The sequence below is a fragment of the Lissotriton helveticus genome, chromosome 1_1 (assembly GCF_964261635.1).
Source record: "Lissotriton helveticus chromosome 1_1, aLisHel1.1, whole genome shotgun sequence".
NCBI lineage: Eukaryota > Metazoa > Chordata > Amphibia > Caudata > Salamandridae > Lissotriton > Lissotriton helveticus.
The window spans coordinates 676,449,696-676,473,406 of NC_136057.1; the positions used below are offsets into that span (position 1 = coordinate 676,449,696).

Here is a 23,711-nt window from a genome sequence, read left to right on the forward strand (position 1 = left end):
GGAAGCATTCCTCCTCATCATCTCATAAAGAGAAGAAAAAGCAGAAGAGGTGCTGGGGTACGTTGTCCTCTTTGAAAAGCACCTATAGCAGGAATTGATGCAGGGCCATCAGGAGAAGACCGTGTTGTAGAGTCTCTGGTGACATCCATGACCTAAACCTACACTCTGGCTTTGCAACCTGCAGAGATTCTGCTCACGACAATATCAGCTTGGATGGTGTGTCTTGGTGCCAGCTTCATCAGCTGTGCCAGTTTCAACTTTAGTCTTGATGTGGGGTACAGCATCACTGGAGTCATTTACCATACTGAGAAAGATTTGATCCCACCCAAAGCCAAAACTAGGGTTGTTTCGTATATGAAGTAAACAGAATATCCTCAGATGCTGAACGTTTTTAGACAGGAGACCTTTTGGGTCGGATTTAGATGGTATGGCTTTTGGGAGTCCAGTAGACCCAAACGATGACTTCAACAAGGTGTTTTGCCAGCTTTTGATACAAAATGAAGCTAACTGGTGGATCTGCAAAATGCCATCGAATGGACACTTTTTGATTAGGAAACCCCCCTGAGACCCTTAAGAGTTCAATGTGTGTGACTTAATCTCTTCAATCAGTCTGTTTATTAAGATTTTAGCGGGTCAACACACCTGCTTGTTAGGGAAGCTTGGAAAAAGCTCCAGTCTCCCCTGCAGTTGCATGAGCAGCATAGGTGCCACTTGTTAGCAAGCTTAAGAAGTTAGAAGCTCTGGCTACAAACTTATTTGTCTTTGAGGAGTTTTGCCTTTTTGGACTATTATTGCTTCAAGTTCAATTATTTGTAAAAATTCTTAAAGATCTATTGAAAAGGTTTTTCACCATAGACCTTTGTATTTCCTGATTTGGACTCTGATAGTGTCTTAAGGTTTTTTTTAATGTCATGCTCTTTGAAGTTACTTCCATCGAAAACAGCTTTCATTTTAGCAGAGACAGGAAAGTGAATTGAAATCTCTTTTAGTTACTCTTCTTTGTACTGTTTTTTGAAACACGTAGTTGCTCTTAGAGTGAGACCTTAATTCCTTCATAAGGTGGATTCAGAGTTTCATGTATTTTAGATGATTTCCCTGCCATCATTTTGGCTTCTTCCTCATTCCTCTAAAGAGGAGAGGTTATTTAGATTGGATCCAATGAGGGCTCTGATCCATTATAGATCTTCATGTTTTAGGCTAGAAGATAAGACTTTTATAGGTTTTGAGGGACTGTTATAAGGGTAAGATGCATAGGAAAGCGACTATATTCTGTTGGACAGCCTTATGGGTTAACAGGAAGATTTGCTCCAGGATAACTTTGTTCAGATTGAAAATTATGCCAGCCTTGCTTAGGGGTGTTCCAGTACATTCAATTTATGAAGCAGTGATCTGGACATATGCATTCTTTTGCAAAACACTACTGTTTGGAAGATCAGGCTAGATCCAATTTCTAATTACACAATGTATACAAGTATACATGGTGTAAATTCCAATTAGTCTTCTCTCCCTCCTCCTTGAGAGTTGCTGTAGGATAGGGTTGTAGAAGGAATCCTAAATTGAATTCTGTTAAAATAGCAAGTTATTTACATTTGGTAAAAATAATTGATTGATCTGATGGCTCCGTCTGCTTCCTAATGCTCACCCATCTCCCTCTGTTGAGGATATATTACAAATTGTGCACATTTGGTGTATAACTTTGTTGTTTTGCACCATCTGACTCCTCCTTAGCCTCTGAGGGGGCAGACATGTTGTATGGAACTGGTGACACTGGCACTGAGACATTGTATATGTATCGGCATTTTCACTTTCAAAATCTGATGCCCTGTATGGTTAATAGGAGTCTGCAGTAGACTGTATGTCCAATAGAAAGAATGTTATCATTGGCAATTCATTTCGTCTTTTGATTTTGTGCATGTTAAGGACACTACATTCTAAAGGCAAAGTCTAATACTTTATTTCTTTTTCTGAAGCAAATCATGCATATTGATTGGTAGAGCAGTGCATCCAGTGTAACTTCCTACCTATATATCTGACAGCATTTAGCATACAGTATTCAGAAAATGCTCTAGCTTTATTGCTCTCATGTAAAATTTTATAAGGTATGGTCATTTTTTTTTTTGCTCTACCATTGTCACTCAGAAAAGGGAGTATCTTAATGTGAACACGGAAATATTTAAAAGGTTACTAATAATTAATTTTACATTAGCTTCATTGTATGTTTTACCTACTGATGTACATTACTTTGTAAATAGTGTGTCTAGGATTCAAATAACAAAATTAGTCAGACTTCACTAAAAATATAAATTTTTGTTAAAGTAAAGTAAACACGCACCTGCGATTCTTCTGGTAGACGCAATGTTTTTCTTTAAAGGTGAGAATATTGTTGAAAATGCAGTACAAAAATAGTTGCTGTTCCTTTGGCTTATGTAATTCCAGACCCTACTAGCTTCGCATGTTACCATGCTGCTTGGGTATGTACCAACTCAACAATTGAAATTGTTGTGGGACAAAACGATTTCTAGAATCTAACAACAGGAAAATTATACGTTACCACACTTCATTCTGTGGCTGTCTTACTGTACAATAGTTCAGTTCATTTTCCATTTTTGTTTAATTATGCATAGTACTTTTTAAAAGTTAACAGAGTTACTTTCTTATCAGTGTTAATCAAAGGACTTCGACACCTGCACGAAACCCCAAATCATCTTCCTGGACAACTGACCATAGATAAAAAATATGGAACCGGATTCTACAACCCTAGTTCGAATTCAGGGGTCCAGCATGTACAGATTCGCCTCACTCGCTTGGATGAGAATTTAGATTTACCACAGAGTCCTGTGGGATCACTGCAGATTCCAGTACAAATTACTCATATTTGTAAGTATTTTTTAAAATGGTCAACTTAAAGCAGCAGTATCATTAAATACCACCTCTTACTGAGCACTCCCAGTTCTGTAGCTTTGCTTTAGATTACAAATTCTGCAACATAATTATAAAATGTTCTGCCAATCTCTTTATGCCCATACTAAGTGCAGCTAGCCATTTTTCATTGTTGTGTACTATGCCCTTCCCTCCCCACTGCCCTCCTATGCCCAAACTGCACCCCAGACACCCACCCATTTTCCTAACATACTCCATCCTCTGGCCCACCTACCATTCCCCAAGGTGCTCCCTTGCCTGAGATGCGCAGTTTTCCCTGGATGCCAATGCTTCTTCTTTACGTACAGTTAGGTTTTGGTAGTCCTAGTGAAATTTGTGATCACATTCTTAAAGCCCTATCCTGTTTGTCTGATGGATATTGCTTGGGAATCACCCCAGGTGACAGACTGGACCCAGAAAACCTTACTGTGGTACCCCTGTACACTGATGTTGGCTCTTCCTTTTCTGCCCCCCTCATTGCTGATCCTGGGTGCAACTCCTACAGCTCTTCTTGCCTAGGTATTCTCCAAAAATCTTGGACAGTGTACAAAGTATGGCTCTCAGATGACCATTTTAAAACATACTGCACCCTCGGGATGCTGATGTTGAATTCATACTTAGGACACACCACACAAAATGGTTCTTTTGCAATGGTTGTATGTAGAGCCACAGAAGTACTGGACTTCCAATTCTGTTCCCAGGGAGATTAAAACCTTGGCCTTGGTCTTCATAGCCTTTGGTTCTATTTAGCAGAGCCTTAACTGGGTGACTTATGGTGGCCTGGTTCAAAACTTGTCCAACCTCGCCAGCTAAGTCAGTCTGTTGACTGTTGACACAGGCCTGCACTTCATGATCTGACCTACCTGACAGAGCACCCTGCTTGAGGAAATGTAGTTGTGCAGGGCCAATGCATAGTTGCTCAGCTCGAATTCCCTAACTCTGAAAACTGTTCTCTTTGTGGAAATGACTTTGGCCCATAGGGTTTTTGAACTCTTGACCCTTTGGTTCATCCACCTTTCATTGTTTTGTACCAAAAGAAACTGGTCATTCACACCTGCCCCTCTTTCTTACCAAAAGAGGTATCTGCCTTTCAGGTGTACCAGTCCACCGCTCTTCCATCCTTCCCTCCTCCTACCACAGAGGAGGAATGGCTGTATAGACTGACTCGCGGCTGAATAGGCTGGATAGTGTCTTACGGTGTTGACCAAGCACACCATTTCAGGTTGAGCTCCCCTTTGAATTAAAATACGCTATGCCTTGGTCAAGTAAGACACTGGGTGACATTTCTTCCCACTCTACGAGGGTCATGGCTGTGTCCATGACTCGCACTAGAGGGAAGCATTCTGGTGGGTTACATCTGCCAAGTGGCCACATCGTCATATTTACATACTTGTGCTAAATAATATTGTGTCACAGCTCAGGGACACAATGAGTAATTCTTTGCCTGGGCTGTGTTGCTTAACTTCCTTTGATATTCTCTTTTGGTTCCTCTTTGCACACCTTAATGAGTTGTGGGGGGGGGGGGGGCAGGAACTGGCACCAGCATGTTGCTTAGCACCTTACATGGTGCGAGGTCATCATATCCTGGGCAGATGAAGTGGCCTTTGAGGCTGAATGATGCAACCGTACCAAGTTGGAGCACATTTGCTGTGGTAAAAAGTTTCTAGATCCAATCTGGCTCCTGGAGAATATTGATAAAGTGAGGAATCTGTGGCAAGTTTTAGTATCCCACAAATGTTGATATCAGCACACTTCTGTTCATTTTGATTTTGACTTCCTGTGCTGTTTAACATACTCATGGTGTGCTAGTGGAGTGTTGCTTACTGATCCTAGGCACATAAAGTACCAGTTCCCCACTTGTCCAGAAGCTGAACTGCATTTTCCCCTCAAGCACTACTCAAGTATTCCATTTGGTTTTTATATTTGCTCTTTGTGTGCCAAATTCATTGCTCATATTTTAGTTGCTTAGTTCTTCAATGAACGAGACCTCTTACACAAGTTTTAGGTCTTTTCAATAATGTCATATGTTTCATCAAACATATTCCAAAAGTGCATTTGTGATTCCACATGCATATCCGTCCAATTTAAGTTCACAAATGCATTTCAGACCACTTGCGGTCCTTCGTCAGTGAGTATCCTAAGGAATGAATTAAAGCAATAACAATTGTTAAGTAGAGGAACATATATAAACTATAAACAATTTTAATAGATTAAGTGATTAAGATACGTCGATGGATTTGGCATACAAAGAGGAAATATAGAAACCCATTCGGACACTTTACACTGAACATTCATTGCCATATCTCAGACTTCTCTTACAAGTCTTAAACATTTTCATTTTTGTGCTTACTCTGTTATACCAAACACATATTTGCAGAGCTTTGCAAATAAGTGTACCTAAAATTCTGGTTCTTCTGCCCTGCTACCTGTTAATACGTTATAAAACACTAGCCTTGGTTTGTCACTTCACAACTGTCCTATTGTAATTTAACTTTGATATTTTTCTTTCTTTGTTTGCAGCTTCCATGGATTCCCCCTGTTCTGGTGATTCAGACTCAATTACACTAAATAGTGGGACACTACAGACCATTGAGATTCTTCCAGTGAGTCATGTCAACATTGTAACATAATTTTCATTGTGGTTCTTAGTGAAAATATTTTAAAGAAATAGGTCTGTAGTTTTGGTTCTCTTATTTTTTACAGTCATGTAAAAATAGTCTCAGAATATTAATAAGAGAGATGCCCTAAAAAAAAGTTAAGGTCCCATTGGCCCAGATGAAGAAGTTTGATCTTGTTCTTTTATCCTTTTATTGCTATATGTACAGTAGTTTCTGGAAAGGCGGAGTAGCATGGTCTAGCGCTGAACAAGTTTCCTGTTTCTAGAACAACCAGCTTCTCTCTTCACATTTTCTCAGTGACATCCTGACTTTCAGAAAAATACTTGGAATTTGGCTATATACTCCTTAGACTTCGCTTATGTGCCTATTTTGTTTCCAGTGTCTTATCAATTTCTGCTAGTGTATTTCAGTGATAAACACCAGGGCAAGTTTTCAGTTAGCAGTTGTGCTCTACGGCCATTTGTAGGAAGCTGGACTTTTGATGCATGTGTCCCCTAAGTTTTTGCCCCCATTAGAACTACTAGATGCTGGATTTTGACTCGGAGAGTGCACTGAAGCCTGCTAACCAGGCTCCAGTCTCAGTGCTTTTTCCCTAAAACAAGGTGTCACTTCTGGTATTCCAGGCATGGCCACTAAAGCGGATCCCTCAGAGCTGTAGCATGTATAATGCCACCCATAAAGGACCCCCATACAAACTGCATGCAGGCTGCCACTGCAGTCTGTCTCACATGGTGGAAGAGGTGTGGCGCAGCAGCCAGGGCGACTGACACTGGACGCTGGGGATCACGGTTCGATCCCGGCTTCAGCGGCAGGGGTCTGCCCAGCACCATGTAACTCTGGGCAATAGCTTGCTTAATCTTCCCGACGGCCCCCAGCACCTTGACACCTTCGGGTAATTGTTTGCGCTTTACAAATACTGGACATTTACATGGTGCAAACCCTGTTTGAAAACATGACATTGCATACTCCCGGTGTGTTGTCCCCAAGTCACTGCATGTAATATACATAAGTCACCCTTACAACAGACCTTGTAGCCCTAAAGCAGGGTGCATACATATAGGGGCATATCTGCATGAGCAGCTACGCCCCTGTGCTGTCTAGTGCAATTGCTAGATGGTACAAGTGAACAGGTAAGCCAACTTAAGTATATGTACTGGGCACTGGTCATTAAGCGTTCCCCAGCTACATGATGACTTTACTGAAACCTATAGTGTTTGGCATCAAACCTACCAGTTTCAAGTATGCTTGCTGACTGTTATCGACCAGTCTGCCACCACAGATGAGTTTTTTCATCCTTGCAGGTGAGAGCCCACGCTCTCTGAGGCCACAAACCACGTCTGCTCTGGAGCAGGTGTTCACACCTCCTCCATCAGGATGGCTAGTGATTTAGCATATCGAGGCATTGGGCTTCAAAGCCTCTGCCGCCTTTGATATGCAACCCTGGCTTCCCCCAGACTTCCCCCTCCCCGGTGGCTCATTAGGCACCAGGACTGGCGGGAAATTAGCTAGGCAAATAGGCCTGTTGGACCACCAGGCTATTCACACCCCTAAGGTGAGATGCCTGATGAATTCCACTTAAGAATGGTTCCACCATCTTGTTTTTGGTGGAATTTGGAACTCTGGCACCGGTTTATGCCCACTATATAAAGGAAGTGGTCATATAGGGGGTGTAGTAAGGGGTACGTTTCCATTGGCTACTACCTTTCACTCCTCTTAACACCCCCATAATGAGTATTTAGGTGGCCCCAGACACCAGGAACTCAGATTCGACTGCCTGAAAGAAGAATACAAGGAAGAGCTGAGGATGGGAAAACTCTGGATTAGCTGTGTACTTTGCAACTGTTGGGAAAGGAGCAGGCAGGCAGGGTTGGGCAACAAAGACCAGATTCGCCCTGCAGCTGGGCATCCTCCCAGAGACTTAGAGGGCTGCCAGCACTTCGCCAATCAGCCAGCATCTCCCTTGAAGTGGAGGAGCCACTTCCCTTAAACCTTCCGGTACCGACCTCAACGCCCGGTTCACCGATCTGCTGCTGACCACTGGGTCCACCAGTGAAGCAGCCACCCAGAAAGAGGTCACTGTGCTCCAGGAGATCAGATCTGTTCCCTACCAGGTTTGAAGATGCCAGGACCCCTAGGAGCTGACCAGCACCAATACCCAAGGTACCTGCAGCAACCAAGGCTTGTTTAGTCTGCACCGGACACCAACACTGCCAAGACAGACCTATTGATGTGGGATGTTGGCTTCGGAGAGGCCACCATCAAGAGTGGTTCTGCTGTCCTGTTTTATTTCCATCTCCAGATCAACCTAAAAAGTGTGAGCTGTTGCTCGAATATGCATTTACCTTTCAAAAACAAACACAGTTGCTTTTGACAAAACAGGAACAACAGAGGAATGTGGGCCTAGTCTTGGAGTCCTAAATTACTCCCACCTCATAACAAATGCAGGTGGGTCTGGACCTTGCGTGGACACATAATGAGGGCTTGTGCATAACATGTCGAGATGTCCGGCATGGGGAACATGTGATCACTGCTTATGTGTGCTGTTTCTTGATTGGCTAGTGTTCTGACTTCATGTGGCATCTAGCTTTATAGTGTTTTGGGAACGCGTGCTCCTCCGGCCATGTGTGCTTTGTTGGGGCCAATCTCCCTGGCACATTGTGGTGTTGCTTCCTTTCTGTGGCATTAATCTGGGTTTTTCCTGTTCGCTCATTTGTTCAGCTTGTAACGTGTCACCCCACCTGTGATTTGTCAATCGGGTGCCTCAGGCCTAGGTCGCAGAGCGTGCCTGACTATGTATTTCTGACTCTGGGCTGTAGGGGAGGTCATATCGGGTGATTTCGACAACAGTGATTCAATTTCGTTTTTATGCACACCTGTATCATTGCATGCATCGACATCTATATTAACATTCCCCCCTCTGGTTGAATTTTCAATTACATCATTTACCCCATACTTCATGACAGTCACAATATTAGGGGCTTGCCGAGCTTCAGTTTTAACTATTACTACTTCACTAGCTACTTGCATTCTACCCTACTTGAGGACTGCAGTTTCACAGCAGGAAACCCCCAATAGTAGGAAATCACACAAAAACAATGTGAACATGAGAATGGTCAGCAATGACGTACACAAACCAGTCAGCCACTTGGGAGCCACAAAAACCAATTGAGACACTTGTCTCTTTGTAAATGGGTAAATGTTTGGATGGCAATAGTCAAAGTCCCATTGTCCATGTCATTGCATGGGATAAATGTGCAACAGGACGCACCAATCTTGGCACACACCCCTACCGCCAAAGACTCATCAAGTCAAACACAATGGATGTTTCATCACCATGAGGCAAACAGCTCTTAGTTGTATCTCGATTGCATTAAGCTAGAGCTCAGTATTATTCATCACTTTCAACATTTCCCATGTGGTTATTTGCAACCAGCGGGCATTTGCTTTCATCTGCACTGTGAAGAAGGATGTGGGCATTTACTTGTGTGTCAGAAAACAGTCTACATTCTTCCGCAATGTCCTTGAACTGAGCACAGCCAAATTACTCAACAGTTCTTTTCTCTCTAGCCTGATGCATCAGAGTTGTCTTCTTCTGTAGCGCGTGTTGGTACAACTCTGACAGATCTTCTCCAGGAATGACGAGGGTCAAGGTGTGAATGGTGATGAGGGAGCAGAGATCTCTCTGTACGGGGACAAGCTGGGTGGAGGTGAATTTACCGCATTGCCAGTAGGTATCCATCAGCTTGAAGGTGCCCCATTGCATGTCTGATATGTGTAGTATTACACCACAGTTCTCATTTGTGCTGAGTGGAATTATTCCTTTACCTCTTAAATACAAGGAATACAGTGTAACATTCTGTACAATTAAGGGATGCCCCTTCTCTTCCAACCATGTGTACCTATCTGTCTCAGTATCCCATATTTCCTGGCATGAGATATCTATGCTGGTGTTTATTCCCCCCTATGAGACTTATTTCCCTTTGTATCATCGAGGTGGCTCTACGCTGGAACTCCATATCTGTTGTCCAAGAAGACTGCCCCAGACACTCTAAGGGTCACTCCGGGACCACGAACTGAAGCGGGAGCGGACGGGTTAGTGCACTGGTGCGCGATGGTTTTGCTACCTCCAAGATTCTCTTTTCTGGAAAGACTCCGGGCCAAACAGTGTCCTCCCCATGGTGCCCCTCCTGTGCATCCTTCCTAGCTCTGTTTGAATATCGATAGGCTCTGTGAAGAGGTACATCGCTGTGGGACTGGCCTAGTAACGGCTAAGAATTACCTCCACTTTGTGGTGCTACTCTCTTGGGTTGTATCTTCGCTCTAATCCTACATAAGTACAGGTGGAAAAGGCATTTCGCTTTTTCATGGGCTATCTCTTGGGACAAGTAAAGACTGTCTTACCCTACTGCATGCAGTATCCGTGAACAGACGTAACATGTCCTGGCTGATTTCTGGGCACCCATGGCTGTCATGTGCTGATACCATGTGTTGTGTAAGAGTGCACTGTGTGGTGCATGTGGGATGCTAGTGTTGGGTTTGGTGTAATTATAAGTGACATGGGAGTGGTCCCTGCACAAGGGCAGTGCAAATGTCGGGATGAACTCCATTTGACTAGGCAGATCTTTGGCAATGTATGGACTCGTCCACACCCACAGTAAACTGAGGGTATCCAATTGTACAATGATGCATAACTTCTTGAACCTTGCAGGTCTTGGGGATGGGCCTAGGAATGATGTTTGTAATGCTCTGGTCATCGGGGGTTTCTTTACTTTTGGAAGAGTTCAAAATGTTTGTTGAAAAAGATCATTGTATTTGACTTGCACACTTGGGTCTTATTTACGATTGTGGAAGAGGTCACCGAAGAGATGGTGGGTTGCTGCAATGGTGGAGCACTTTGGTGGCTCGATTGCGGACCTGTTGGATTAGAGCTACTGTTCATTAGCTAAGATAGGAAACATTTGCATCCCTACGTATATCATCATGTGTCATTTTGGGGGGATTCCTGGGCCTTTCTTTTTAGGAGTGTGCCTTTCTAATCATATGTGCATTTTAGTGGGGCACAGGAAGGTGGCCCCAATCGGGGTGTCTACTTTTTCTCCTCTTTTTGACACGCAGGGCGTTTATTTACGAATCACCTTAATTCTCATCTTACAAGTCATCAGTTCTCCCCCCTCACCGTGACAGAAAAGGAGGTCCGATAAAGGGTGGTCTTCATGAGCATGTGGATGATCTCTGCTGTTTTAACAAATATTTTAAGTATGTCGCTAGACTTCCAACATCCTACCTTCCCTAGTGTGCATGCAGGAGTGCTTTTTAACCTATATGTGCCCAGGGCGATGTATAAAAATGGAGCGTGCCACAATTAGGTGTTGGCCAATGCAACTTGCTCGGGGTCACGTGTATACCGCTCCTGTCCCGGCAAGCGACGTGCAGTGGGACCCTCCCTAACTGCACTATGTGTCTTGACCATGCCCTTTTCATAGAGGGTTCTTTTGGGGCTAGATTTGAGCTTTATTTTACTGATCTTTTGAGCGTTTCCCTAGGTTTCCTTGTGATTTGCTTGTTTCTATTGTCATGTACCGGAGGAGGTCAGAGAGCTGTCTCACATCACCCATGTGTTTCTGTTGTGGCTGTGTCCAAGATTGGGTGATGTACTCCCCCAGACGGTGTGTCTAAGGCGTTGTGTGTGTCTGCTGCTCTCTAGGCCGGCTACGGTAGTGAGCATATTTCTGAGTACCTCGAATGGAGCTGTGTAGGAATTTTGCGGATTTTCTCCTTCCTGCACCCACTTTACCTCTGGCGATGTTCTATCTAGGAATTTCGGCTTGCTGTCCCGGACTGTGGACACAATACTTTTGTTAATTTTAGAGGGACATGACCCGACAAGCAGGCTTTGGATGTTTAAAACACTTTAATGCAAAAGAGGAGGTAGACTGTTGCTGAATGGAGAGTCTGGTGTTGGGCCAGGGCTCGTTTACATTTTCCTGATAAGGGTAATGGACTGGGACGCGCAATTGTTCTGGTGAACCTTCCTACTGACGGGGCACCATGCAGTGCTTTGCGATCGGTTGGAGTCCATGTGTGTGTGCGATGGACGTTATGGGGTGTTAGGAATGGTGTTTATGGTTGGCTAGGGTATACCCCTAAGCTAGGCAGAATCCACCACTCTGGTCAAGGTAAGGGAGTTACATACCCAAGATAACCCCTGCTCACCCCCTTGGTAGATTGGCAGAGCAGTCGGAGGCTTATCCCAGAGACCATTTGTAAAGCATTTGCCAGCACACACAAACACACCAGTGACACACTAAGCACACCACAAAAGAGACTCAACACAAGGTTACATAAAAATATAACCTGTATACATATATAAAACACATAGACCACAATCACATAAGTGCCAACTAGGCAATTGTCATGACATCACGGTGCATAAAGTAAATACATATAGGTTGCACCCGTCATAAAAATACGATTAAAACATCACCTTACACCATTACTGTACATATCCTGCAGTTTCTGAAAAAGTACTCGTTATTTTGGCCAGTAGAAGGCATCAAAATATCATACACCCATATCAGAATACATAAATTCAGCATGTAAGGAAAAAACAGCAGATCACCATAAGTCCTCCATGGCATAGAAATTATGAAGCCATGCCATAAGCACATATAGAGTGGCACCTGCGCTCCTATTACATGGTATCTGGCGTCCTTGTTCTCTACACGTAGGCCCCTGGGTCACCTTCCCACCTGCAACAGGGAACATGGGCATTTCTGCTTCCGATCTGGACTGCATTTAGGGACGCCCCTGTTATGGGGAATCCTGAACACTGCCCCCAGGATGTCTCCCAACTTGTGTGGGAGGGGTGGGACACACACACACACACCCATGACCTATTGTGGCAATGACTGTTGTCTAGCAGCTACCGACTCTGCGGGCTCTCCCACTAGGGGAATCACAGCACTGATGAACAAGCCCTCCGGCTCAGGGGCTTCATTTGGACAGTCCGGAGTGCCAGCCATGGTCCTTCGGGTCTGGGCGGTTCCAGGTAGTTCAACGTTGTGGCGCGGGGCCTCACCGGAGAACCCGCCATCTTCGGAGTAGAGCCTTCTGCTCTCTCACCCCAGGGCTCTCCTCCGGGTCAGGATCGGCCACAATACGGAGCGAAACCTCCATCGATCACCGCCCCTGCAGCCTGGGGAGGTCTTGCTCTTCAGTGCAGCCGGAGAGTGGTGTCCTGAAACAGACTCCAGCGGTCAGCCCAACTGGAGCACCCTTCTGCCTGTGTTGAGCCTCGTAACTTCTCCCTCCAGTGGAGCGGTCTCCACCTGCACCTCCCTGAGAGACTAGGTTACATACAGCATCACCAACCGCAGGATGGCTTCAGCAGGGAACAGCAGCAAAAATGGATACCTAATTCATGGCGCGTTGAGCCCAGCCAACAAGCAGGTAGCGTTGACTTTCGTTAAGACCCCCAAACCCTTGTCCCTTAAAGAGTGGGTTCTGAAGGGATTGCGCAGCACATGCCTGGCACACGATTCCTCCTGAGGGGTGAAAACACTCAGCACACACAGGTCCAGTTGAATCCTTAAAGGTCCTCAGGAAGATCAGGGAGGGAGCCACGCAGTACCTGAAGAACACTGGGGTCACTCTGACGGGCAATGGACTGCAGACCAGTACATAAGGCAGTACAAAGTGGAAGTCCCTCCTGCAGCCCAAAAATCAGCGAGCAGCTGGCCAACCCAGCAAAGCAAGTTGTCCAAATGGCGATCCTTCCTGGCAGCAGAACAGTTCCTCCTTGCAATGGGCAATTTATAGCACCAGCAGCATCTGGTTACAAGTCCATGCAGTGTCTAAAATCATGGGCTCACAGCCCCTGTACTTATACTCACAAAGTCTTTGTGCTGGGGGTGCTTCAAACCAAGTTTAGAAGTGCACAACACCCCCATTCAATCCTCAGCCCTGGCTCCAGACACACTATAGAGGGGCGGAGACAGCATTGTGAAAGGCAGGCGAGCCATATTCATGTGGCAACTCCTCCCACCACTTTAAATACAGAGCAGGTCTATTTAGCATGGCTATGAGTCACCCAGGAAAAGCAGGACACACCTCTATCCCCCTTGAGAGTGTCTAGAGTGAACGTACAAGACAGGGCCCTGTTTGTCTAAACCAGAGGTTGATTGAAATCAGGCTGCAAAGCACAAAGAGTCATAAGCACACGTAATGCCCATTTCTAAAAATTACATTTCTAATATATCAATAAAAAATCAGTTTTCACCAATAAGCTGGATTTATCACTACTATTCCAAACATACCAAACATGGTGACGCTACCCCTTTCATAACAGAAATTACCACTAAAACGCATATCAGGGAATTTCCAATGCAAACCCATGAGAGGAGCCAACTTACAGCAGTAAGAAACCAAATAGGCGGTTTGTCACTACCAGGACTTGGCACACAACAAAGGCACATGTCCTACTTTTTAGCTACACACACCTTGCCAATTGGGCTACCTAGGGCCTACCTTAGGGGTGACCGGTACGACTTGGTAAACACTCTAAATGCTATTTCACTGTGGTAGTCAACTGCACACGCAGGCGCTGCAGCTGCAGAGGCCTGAGACGGGTTTGAAAGGCTATTTCTATGGGTGCCGCAAGCAGCGCTGCTGGCCCACTAGTAGCATTTATTTACATGCCTTGACTATATAGGATACCACTATACAAGAGACTTACAGGTAAATTCAATATGCAAAACAAGTGTAGACAATCTTCACAGGAGAGAGCACATGCACTGTAGCACTAATCAGCAGTGGTAAAGTTCCCAGAGTCATAAAACCAACAAAAACAGATCAGAAAAAATACAGGAGGAAGGCAAAAAGTTCTGGGATAACTCTCATAAAATGACCAGGCCCAACACGGGGTCTTCGTCATCCCAAGTGTGCAGTAAACCTGACTCCCGTTCCGGGACAATGCTTCGTTTTGGAACTGAAAATGGGCCTCCATTGGCCTGGAGCCTGCTGGCTTTTGGGTCACTGTTGCTGGGGCTTTGCTCAGAAATGTGGGTCCCGGGCTAGGAACCTGAGAATGGGGTCTTTTCGGCTTGGTCATTAGAACCCGTCTCAATTGGACTTGGATAAGGGGACCTGGGTGCCTACTTTTTATGCAATGGATTGGAAGGGGGAAGTCACCCTACCCCTGTCAGACTGCCCTCCCCCTGTGGTGTAGCCCACCTCACCCTCCCTCCCCTCTACCCCGCTTGCCACACCCAAACCCCTGCAGCAGAGTGGAGCCTAGGCCCCGTGTAGGCACCCAAAATAGCAGACTCTAGTTCGGATTCCTGATCGACAAAACGTACAGTAGCCCTGAGTTTCCTGAACACAAGTAAAGGCTTGAATTCTTAATGTTGCCTCACTAGTCATTATTTTCAAAATGAGTTTTGAAGTTTGTGTGAAGTGGTTTCACATTGAGGATTTGAGCTTACTGTGTAGGTGGGTTTTGTGATTGTGTAAATTCACTCCCTCCCGAGACAGTTACCCCTCCCTGCTGTGGTCCTTGTTGGTTTGGGGGTCACTGTCTGTTGCTGCTGTTGCACGTATTTGACCAACCACCTGATCCCTGGCTGTCTGATCTCCCTGCGACTGAGCATAAGGTGCATTTCGGTTACCTTGGGCTTGGTCTTGAGGATGGGGATTTTTCCTGGAGTGGCCCAGATTCAAACTTTGTTCATGATATGCTTGTAAGTGGCATCGGTCAGCCTTGTGGCCCATTTGGTGGCAAGGATAACATTCTCTGAGGTCCGGCTGCTGCCAACCTCCCTCACCTCTGCCTTTATAATTGGGTTGAAACCCTCAGGGTTTTGTGGTGGAGCCCCCTTCAACACCGGCACAATTTGTACATTTGTGGCCAATGTGGCCCACTCAAGGGCGGTCTTTTTCAATTTGTGTTGGACCAACTTGGCGGTGTGTCTCTGGACGTGCTCCTGTATTTCCCTGTCCTTTTCTTGTTTCTCTCTGTAATAATGTAATATGAGGGCATGTATCTCACACCTGGGTTTGGTGTCTGACCCTACTACGCTGTCCAATTCACTCTGTGTTTCAGTGAGCAGCCCCTTTTTGAGAATGTTACCTTGATCCTTTATCACCTGGCCGCCCCTTGCCTATGCTGACGATCTGGTGAGGCTCAGGCCCTAGGCAGAATCCTCCCCTCTAGTTCTGCCTTGGACTCTTCCCCAAGCGGTGTTCTATACCTACCTCTGCGCTCCTCAGTCGGATGGCGCACTGCTCTATTTTCTCGTTGCATTCCCAGAGCTTGCTCTCTCTCGCCATTCTTAATTCAAGCTGCTCCTCTAACTCCCACATGGGTTGCCTCCTTCCTTCAGATTTAGGCGTTGTTCTTCTGGGTATTAATCAGACTTGCTTTCTGTTGTCCCTTTGGCTGCCTGAGCATACTCTGTGGCTTCCCCCTAGTCATCGGATCCCGGAGTACTGGGACCCCCTTCCTCACACCCACTTGTTGTGTCGCTCTCCAGGACTGTTATGACTCTCTCAATCATCAAAGTGCGTTCCCTAGGATGGGTGGGGGTGCACGTTCTCCGCACCGCTGGGGTTCGGTGGGTTGAACTTGACTGACAGGGAGCTCGAGTTTCTGGGAGCTCTAGCACTGAACCGGGGTGACAATGGGATTGCCTAGTCCTGTTGGCCTACACTGTTTTAATTTATTAGTTCGTTTTTCGTTTCGAGGGCCCTCTGGCTCCTTCGACCAGTGGATTGGTATAACCTAGTGCAGAGATAGCAGGCATTGGGGCGAGCACCTCCATTCCTACATACGGCGGAGGGAGTCACAGATACGTTACTTGCAGGTTCTGGGATAGGATTGCCGATCTGGGCCTCCTCGAAGATGGCCCATGGTTCTAACAGTGCCTCTCTACTGGTCTTATTTTGCCCTACGCATTTGGTCAAAATGTATGTTCTACTGTGTCCAACTATGTTCGTGTCGTAGGTTCCCCCCTCTGGCCAGGGGAACTCATATGTCTTAGTGTGGGCTTGCAATTTGTGGCAGTACTTACTACGTTTTTTAACCTGTGTGGGGAACCTAGTTTGCATGTTCTTTAGCTGTGGCTCCATGTTAAGCTGGGAACTTTTTTAGGGGACTAATACAGAGTAGCTTTATGGTATTAAGTCATTTTAAGTTCTAGTCTGATTGTGGAGAAATAAATACACAGAGACTACTGGTTCCAATTACTTCTACAAGCTCAATGCTGTATAGAAATGCATCAGAATAGACATTTCACAAACAACAAAAATTGCATATGAAAGGTCTCAACCTGCAAGAAAGTGCAATTGTTAGTTCAAAAAGTGTCAATTCAGCAGAAAAAAAGCAGACTCATTTAGATATGTGACCTGTGCACATGGCCAAACATGGGCAGGTAAGCCAAAACAATTGGTGATTTTAAGGACCTTGGCTTCTACCTAACTTAAGTCCTGAAGAACAGCCCTGTAACTCGATTGCAAGTACCTCTATACAGTGTATGTTTCTCCCATAGGATAATATTACCGCATTTGAGGCTCATGCCTCAAATCTGACAGCTGTATTTTATGTATTTCTGAAAATCTCTAACTCTAAAAGTATTTACCTAATCTCAAAGATCTTGGTGTGTAAATTAATATAAAAATCTGTTATTTTTCTAAATTGGTCTAGGATTTCCTCATTGTGTGTCTCATTTATTGACTCTGTCTGTGCCAAACACTCCCCTCTGATAAGCCTATGGATGCTCAACCACACTACCACAAATAGAGCACCTTGGGATTGTTAAAGCAAGCCCATGTACAGTAAAAAGGGATACCTGGACTCTCTGCACAGTGCACCTAATTTTGATATACTATATAAAGAGCCAGCTACCTACACCATCACGCTCTGGGCCATCATCAGCTCTGCACCAAATCGAGGCCTTCAAAGAGGCCTTTCTGCACATCTTCACTTTGATTTTGGGAGCCTAGGCCAGCAACATGAGAGCTCTTACTTCCATTTAATAATGCCTTTACTGATACTTTGATGACTTTGTGGTTGAAATTATGATCTGGCCCGCCTGTTAATTGGCAGATGGCCAAGCTGCATTGGCCATTGCACAGTGACAGATTTCTCACCAAGCACCCTGCTCTGGAAAGTCCCATTGTGCAGACTTCAAAGAATCCTAATTCATTTCCAACCAAGCCCCAGATAGAGAATCTAAAATGAATGATGCCTGTGACATGCAAATGTTTTGCTTTGCCAACCTGGCACTGAGCTCCGTAAACTCGCCTTGTCTGTTGGGCTGATATACACATGCCTTTGGGGCATGTACAGCAAGATCTTGAATGCGGTCCTGAAGTACACAAGGGTCTCTTGGGCTCAGATGAGCCATGATGGGTAGGACTTGGCAAGCCGCATCATCCCTACATGCTTGGATACAATGGACTGCATTGACAGGGCTGTCTCTACTAATGTTGTTCTTTGTGGACACACCTGGATGAGCTCAATCAGATTTTCTGACGATGTACAGGTGGACATGCCCTTTGATGGGTCTCACCTCTTCAGAGAGAAGACGGACTCCACTGTGAGATGCTTTAAAATTAATAGAGCTACAGCATGTTCTTGGGGCTGTTGACTCTTGCAAAGCAATATTTCTCACCAGTTCTGCAACTTTAGTGCCTATTCAGCGGGCTAACATTTATGCTGCGACAGCCTTCCCAGCCAGCATTACAGCAGATACCCCTTTTGGGTCAGCGGATACAGAACTGTTAGGCAGTGCACAGGCTGGAAGGATCACTGGTCCTCCACTTTCTCTTCTCCTGCTACGGCTGTCAACAGGCCATGTTAGTTTGTCCTCAGTAGTTCACACCCACCGGCAGGTCAAGATTCAAAAATGCCTCCCAGGTGTGCAATCCAACACGTCCCAACAGATGGATCGTGAAGATTTTTTCTCTCCTCACCACCCAATTTTCCTTCTGCACCCGAACGAATTTCTGAGGACCATTTGCCCATTGTCAGAACCCCTTTCAGAGGGCCATGGGGCAAGCAGGAGTTACTGGGTCCAACTGTGGGGGTCGAGTCCTTCTACTACTGATGTCTGAGGACTTGGCCTAGTTGCTCAGGTCCCATAATAGGTCAATTACTACCCCCTTCAGCACTTGACTCTCAGTAGTAGTGTGGGTCAAGCAGTCCAAGGCTCCTCATGGAGGAGTTAGGTATGAGGTATACACAGGCTCAATATTCAAAGAACACTCAGTAAATGCAATAAGATGATTTTATGAGTATTTTAATATGATTGTACAAAGTATACAATCAAAATATAAAAAAAATCACCATGGCCTCTTACGTGCTACCACGGTTCTGGGTGGATTCCCCGACCTCCTCTGTCCCATCTAGAGAAATCAGTTATTCACTACTGTATACTGGAGGAGACTCCTAGATGTGGCCTATGCTAGTCCCCACACAACAAAGTCTATTTCTCACCTCAAGAGCCAATGCTAGTAGCGTTTAGGTGATAAGATCTTGCAAGTCACCAGCAAGCCCAACAGGCAGGAGCAGTCTTACCCTACCCAGTGGCAGAAGGCAATTCCAGAACAAGCATTTGCAATAGAATAGGTCTCGCATTAGGAACGTTTGAGCTATTGGTATTATAAATGACAATTTTTTTATTTATGTGTTGGTTTTGAAAATCGCGAAATTAATAGCTTTGTCATTTACAATGTCAATACTTTTAACTTTCGCAAATGGGACACCTATAGCATTTGTAATGCAATATGTGTTGCATTTACGTGACTTAGATGTATTGATATTACAAATAACAATTGCTTTTAATTTTTTTAAATAATTAATACTTAAATAAAAGTTATTGTAATTTATAATGGCGATAGCTTAAACTTTTGTAAATAACTTTTGTGAAGGTTATGTTCAGTGTATTTTATTGTGACGAAAATCAAAGAACAGAAGTGAAATATTAACATCTTTTTGTGACATTTGTAATAAAGCTTGAAACATTGAGAGAACATATTTGAATCAGTTCTTGAATGGTTGCACAGATTGATGCTGTGGTGGCGCTGAGTGATGTTGTGGTTGCGACGAGTGATGCTGTGGCGTTCAGTGATGCTGTGGTAGCAACATAGTGATGTTGTGGTGCCCCTGAGTGATGCTGTGGTGGTGCTGAGTGATGCTGTGGTGATGTGATAGATCGAGTGTAATTATGTGGCGTGTAACTATGTGGCACTGAGTGGTATTGTTTGGAGTGTACGTTGGATTGAGTGCATTGTAATTATGTAGTATATAATTATGTGGCACTGAGTGAGATTGTGTGGAGTGTGTGTTGCATTTAGTAGAGTGTAATTAAGTGGTGTGTAATTATGTGGCACTGAGTGGTTTTTGGAGTGTATGTTGCATTGAGTGCAGTGTACTTATGTGGCACTGAGTGGTATTTGGCGTGTATGTTGCATTGAGGGCAGTGTAATTATGTGGCATGTAATTATGTGGCACTGAGTGGTATTTGGAGTGTATGTTGCATTGAGTGCAGTGTTATGTGGCGTGTAACTATGTGGCACTGAATGGTATTTGGAGTGTATGTTGCATTGAGTGCAGTGTTATGTGGCGTGTAACTATGTGGCACGGAGTGGTATCTGGAGTGTATGTTGCATTGAGTGCAGTGTAATTATGTGGCACTGAGTGGTATTTGGAGTGTATGTTGCGTTGAGTGCAGTGTAATTATGTGGCACTGAGTGGTATTTGGAGTGTATATTGCATTGAGTGCTGTTTAATTATGTGGCGTGTAATTATGTGGCACTGAGTGGTATTTGGAGTGTATGATGCGTTGAGCGCAGTGTAAATATGTAGCATATAATTATGTGGCACTGAGTGGTATATGGAGTGTATGTTGCATTGAGTGCAGTGTAATTATGTGGCACTGAGTGGTATTTGGAGTGTATGTTGCATTGAGTGCAGTGTAATTATGTGGCGTGTAATTATGTGGCACTGAGTGGTATTTGGAGTGTATGTTCCGTTGAGCGCAGTGTAAATATGTAGCATATAATTATGTGGCACTGAGTGGTGTTTGTAGTGCATGTTGCATTGAGTGCAGTGTAATTATGTGGCATGTAATTATGTGGCACTGATTGGTATTTGTAGTGTATGTTGCGTTGAGCGCAGTGTAATTTTGTAGCATATAATTATGTGGCACTGAGTGGTATTATGAGGAGTGTATGTTGTATTCAGTAGAGTGTAATTGTGTGACGTGTAATTATGTGGCACTGAGTGGTATTGTTTGGAGTGTTTGTTGCATTGTAATTATGTAGCATATAATTATGTGGCAATGAGTGGTATTGTGTGGACTGTGTGTTGCATTCAGTAGAGTGTAATTATGTGGCACTGAGTGGTATTTGGAGTGTATGTTGCATTGAGTGCAGTGTAATTATGTGGCATGTAATTATGTGGCACTGATTGGTATTTGTAGTGTATGTTGCGTTGAGCGCAGTGTAATTTTGTAGCATATAATTATGTGGCACTGAGTGGTATTATGAGGAGTGTATGTTGTATTCAGTAGAGTGTAATTGTGTGACGTGTAATTATGTGGCACTGAGTGGTATTGTTTGGAGTGTTTGTTGCATTGTAATTATGTAGCATATAATTATGTGGCAATGAGTGGTATTGTGTGGACTGTGTGTTGCATTCAGTAGAGTGTAATTATGTGGCACTGAGTGGTATTTGGAGTGTATGTGGCACTGAGTGCAGTGTAATTATGTGGCGTTTAATTATGTGGCACTGAGTGGCAATTGGAGTGTATGTTGCATTGAGTGCAGTGTAATTATGTGGCATGAGTGGTATTTGGAGTGTATGTTGCGTTGAGTGCAGTGTAATTATGTTGCGTGTAATTATGTGTCACTGAGTGGTATTTGGAGTGTATGTTGCATTGAGTGCAGTGTAATTATGTAGCATATAATTATGTGGCACTGAGTGGTATTGTGTGGAGTGTGTTGCATTCAGTAGAGTGTAATTATGTGGCACTGATTTGTATTTGGAGTGTATGTTGCATGGAGTGCAGTGTAATTATGTGGCAATGAGTGGTATTTGGAGTGTATGCTGCATTGAGTGCAGTGTAATTGTGTGGCGTGTAATTATGTGGCACTGAGTGGTATTGTGTGGAGTGTATGTTGTATTCAGTAGAGTGTAATTGTGTGTGAGGGTGCAGAGTGTGTGAGGAAAGTGGGGGCGGGAGAAGAGGGTGTGCACAAGAGGAGGAAGGCAAGTGGGAGACTCTAGTCTCCTGTTTGAAGTCATGCCAGGTGCTAAGGAAGCGCAAGACTTACGTGCCGGTAAACTGAGGAGCGCGTGATTGGGGACTGCGCGTATGTGGGGCATGGGGATGAAAGGAGGAAATACCGTGGGTACGGTCTGTGTGCGTGGAAAGGACAAGGGTCTCGTACCAGGGCAGGAAAGGACACACAGTGCAAGAGACAAACATGTTTGCACACCTAGACAGGAATAAGTGAGGGTGGGACACAGGGAATAGTCCTAGACTCGAGATAATGGCAAGCGAATAAGGGCCTGTGCGTCGAGCGAGACTGGGTGAGAGAACAGCGGGCGATAAGTTCGAATTGTGCCTGTGCGCACATAACGTGAAATGCAAAGCCTCAAGGGCTGGATCACAAAATGTTATGCAAAAAAAGTTTATGCAAAATGGGTGGGCCTGTGTGCCGAACGGGGCAGGGTCGGGGGAGAGCGGGCGGAACTTCAGAGTTGTGCCTGTGCACACATAACATGAAGAGCAAAGCATCTGGGGTTGAGACACATAGTGCATGGAGAAACTGTCAAGCAGTGATAGGCCTGTGCGCTGGGTGGGGTGAGGGTCGTGGTCTCTGGGCAAGTGTAGGCGCTGAGGAGTTCTATGTTAAATAACAAGCATTAAAATTGCAATAGGTCTCGCCTTTAATTAAGTTAAAGCCATTTGCTTTGCGATACGAAAACATTAGCAAATTAAATGGGTTTTGCTTAATAAAAGGTGAGACCTATTGCATTTTCAATGCTTGTTTGAGCAGTCTGCGGGGCGATTTTACGGCTGAATCAGGGGTGACACCACTCGTGCACACCTGCTGACACTACTGCGTGACCGCCACCCGTTAGTTAGTCGGACTTTACTCAGTAACACTACGGAACTTCACTCAAGCACACTTCACTGTGAGAGGAGTAAATTCTGTAATCTCATAATAAAACGTCATTACCTAAAGCTGGGCAAGCAGCAGAAACTAGGGGAGAACTGACTGATTAGAACCGCACAACGAAAGTAGAAATAATCTTTAACTAAATAGTGAAAGGAAGGCTTGATGCCTTTCTACAAACAAGGCAGCGCTGGGAGGGGGGCTGGACACGAAGGAAGGAAATGCGCCTCCGGCCGTGAAAACAATGCAGCAAACCGTTGATGCCGCAGGGGGTGGAGCGGCAAACTGAAAGCACGGCCGGCCTCTTCACCTGTCCCCAAAATGACTTTGCAACCAGATAGATGTGCTGTATTTCAGTAAATGTGACGTTGTTGAACTGCTTGCAAACGGAATGTGTCAGTATTACGAAGTGATGGTTCTAATGCGGCTGTGAACTAATGATAAGTGAGTGAAGGTGACATTTTCAGCATGCCTTAATCATTATGTGATAGTGTACATCTAAACATGCTCTGAGATTAATTAATACTGCAATACTGGCCTGACACTGAAGATTTCGAAGTACAAATCTGAACGAGCATTCAAGAGGAATGAGTGATTTACTTAGTGAAGGGGACAATGCAGCGTCCACTTCTGATTAATACATGAGGATCTGAAAATGCATCAAAGGGTTATAGCTAAACATGATTAATGGTAATAATTCCTTACATATGATGGGCATTCTTGAAATAGTGGTGCCCACATCTGTATAATGCTTGCACTGATGTAGCAGCAAGAATGATGACAATGTAGGCATTCTTAAAAGAACGGTACCTTTCCTTATTGTACTGCAAACACTGGCATAAAATAGGTAGTTTTTAACATTTTATAATACTGTTATTACTATTAGTGTGACCTGTACTTGCTCATTACCATTCCTACACGCCCTACATCAGTCAACCATCAGTACACTCAGTCGTTTACCCTGTAATATCTCTATAAAGTTCTCATCTGCTA

The 23,711-nt window shown here is 44.6% G+C and overlaps 1 protein-coding gene across 3 annotated transcripts in view; it reads left to right on the forward strand.

The window, feature by feature from the left end:
• The window catches only part of DMTF1 (cyclin D binding myb like transcription factor 1), a 517,741-nt gene that overhangs the window by 330,592 nt on the left and 163,438 nt on the right, over window positions 1-23,711 (forward strand). For 2 of the 3 annotated variants that reach the window (XM_078674191.1, XM_078674190.1), the window contains exons 12-13: window positions 2,662-2,877; window positions 5,440-5,522. In XM_078674191.1, the coding sequence (XP_078530317.1) occupies window positions 2,662-2,877; window positions 5,440-5,522 (299 nt within the window). The remainder of the gene's footprint in view (window positions 1-2,661; window positions 2,878-5,439; window positions 5,523-23,711) is intronic. The other variant, XM_078674193.1, reaches the window with a different exon arrangement.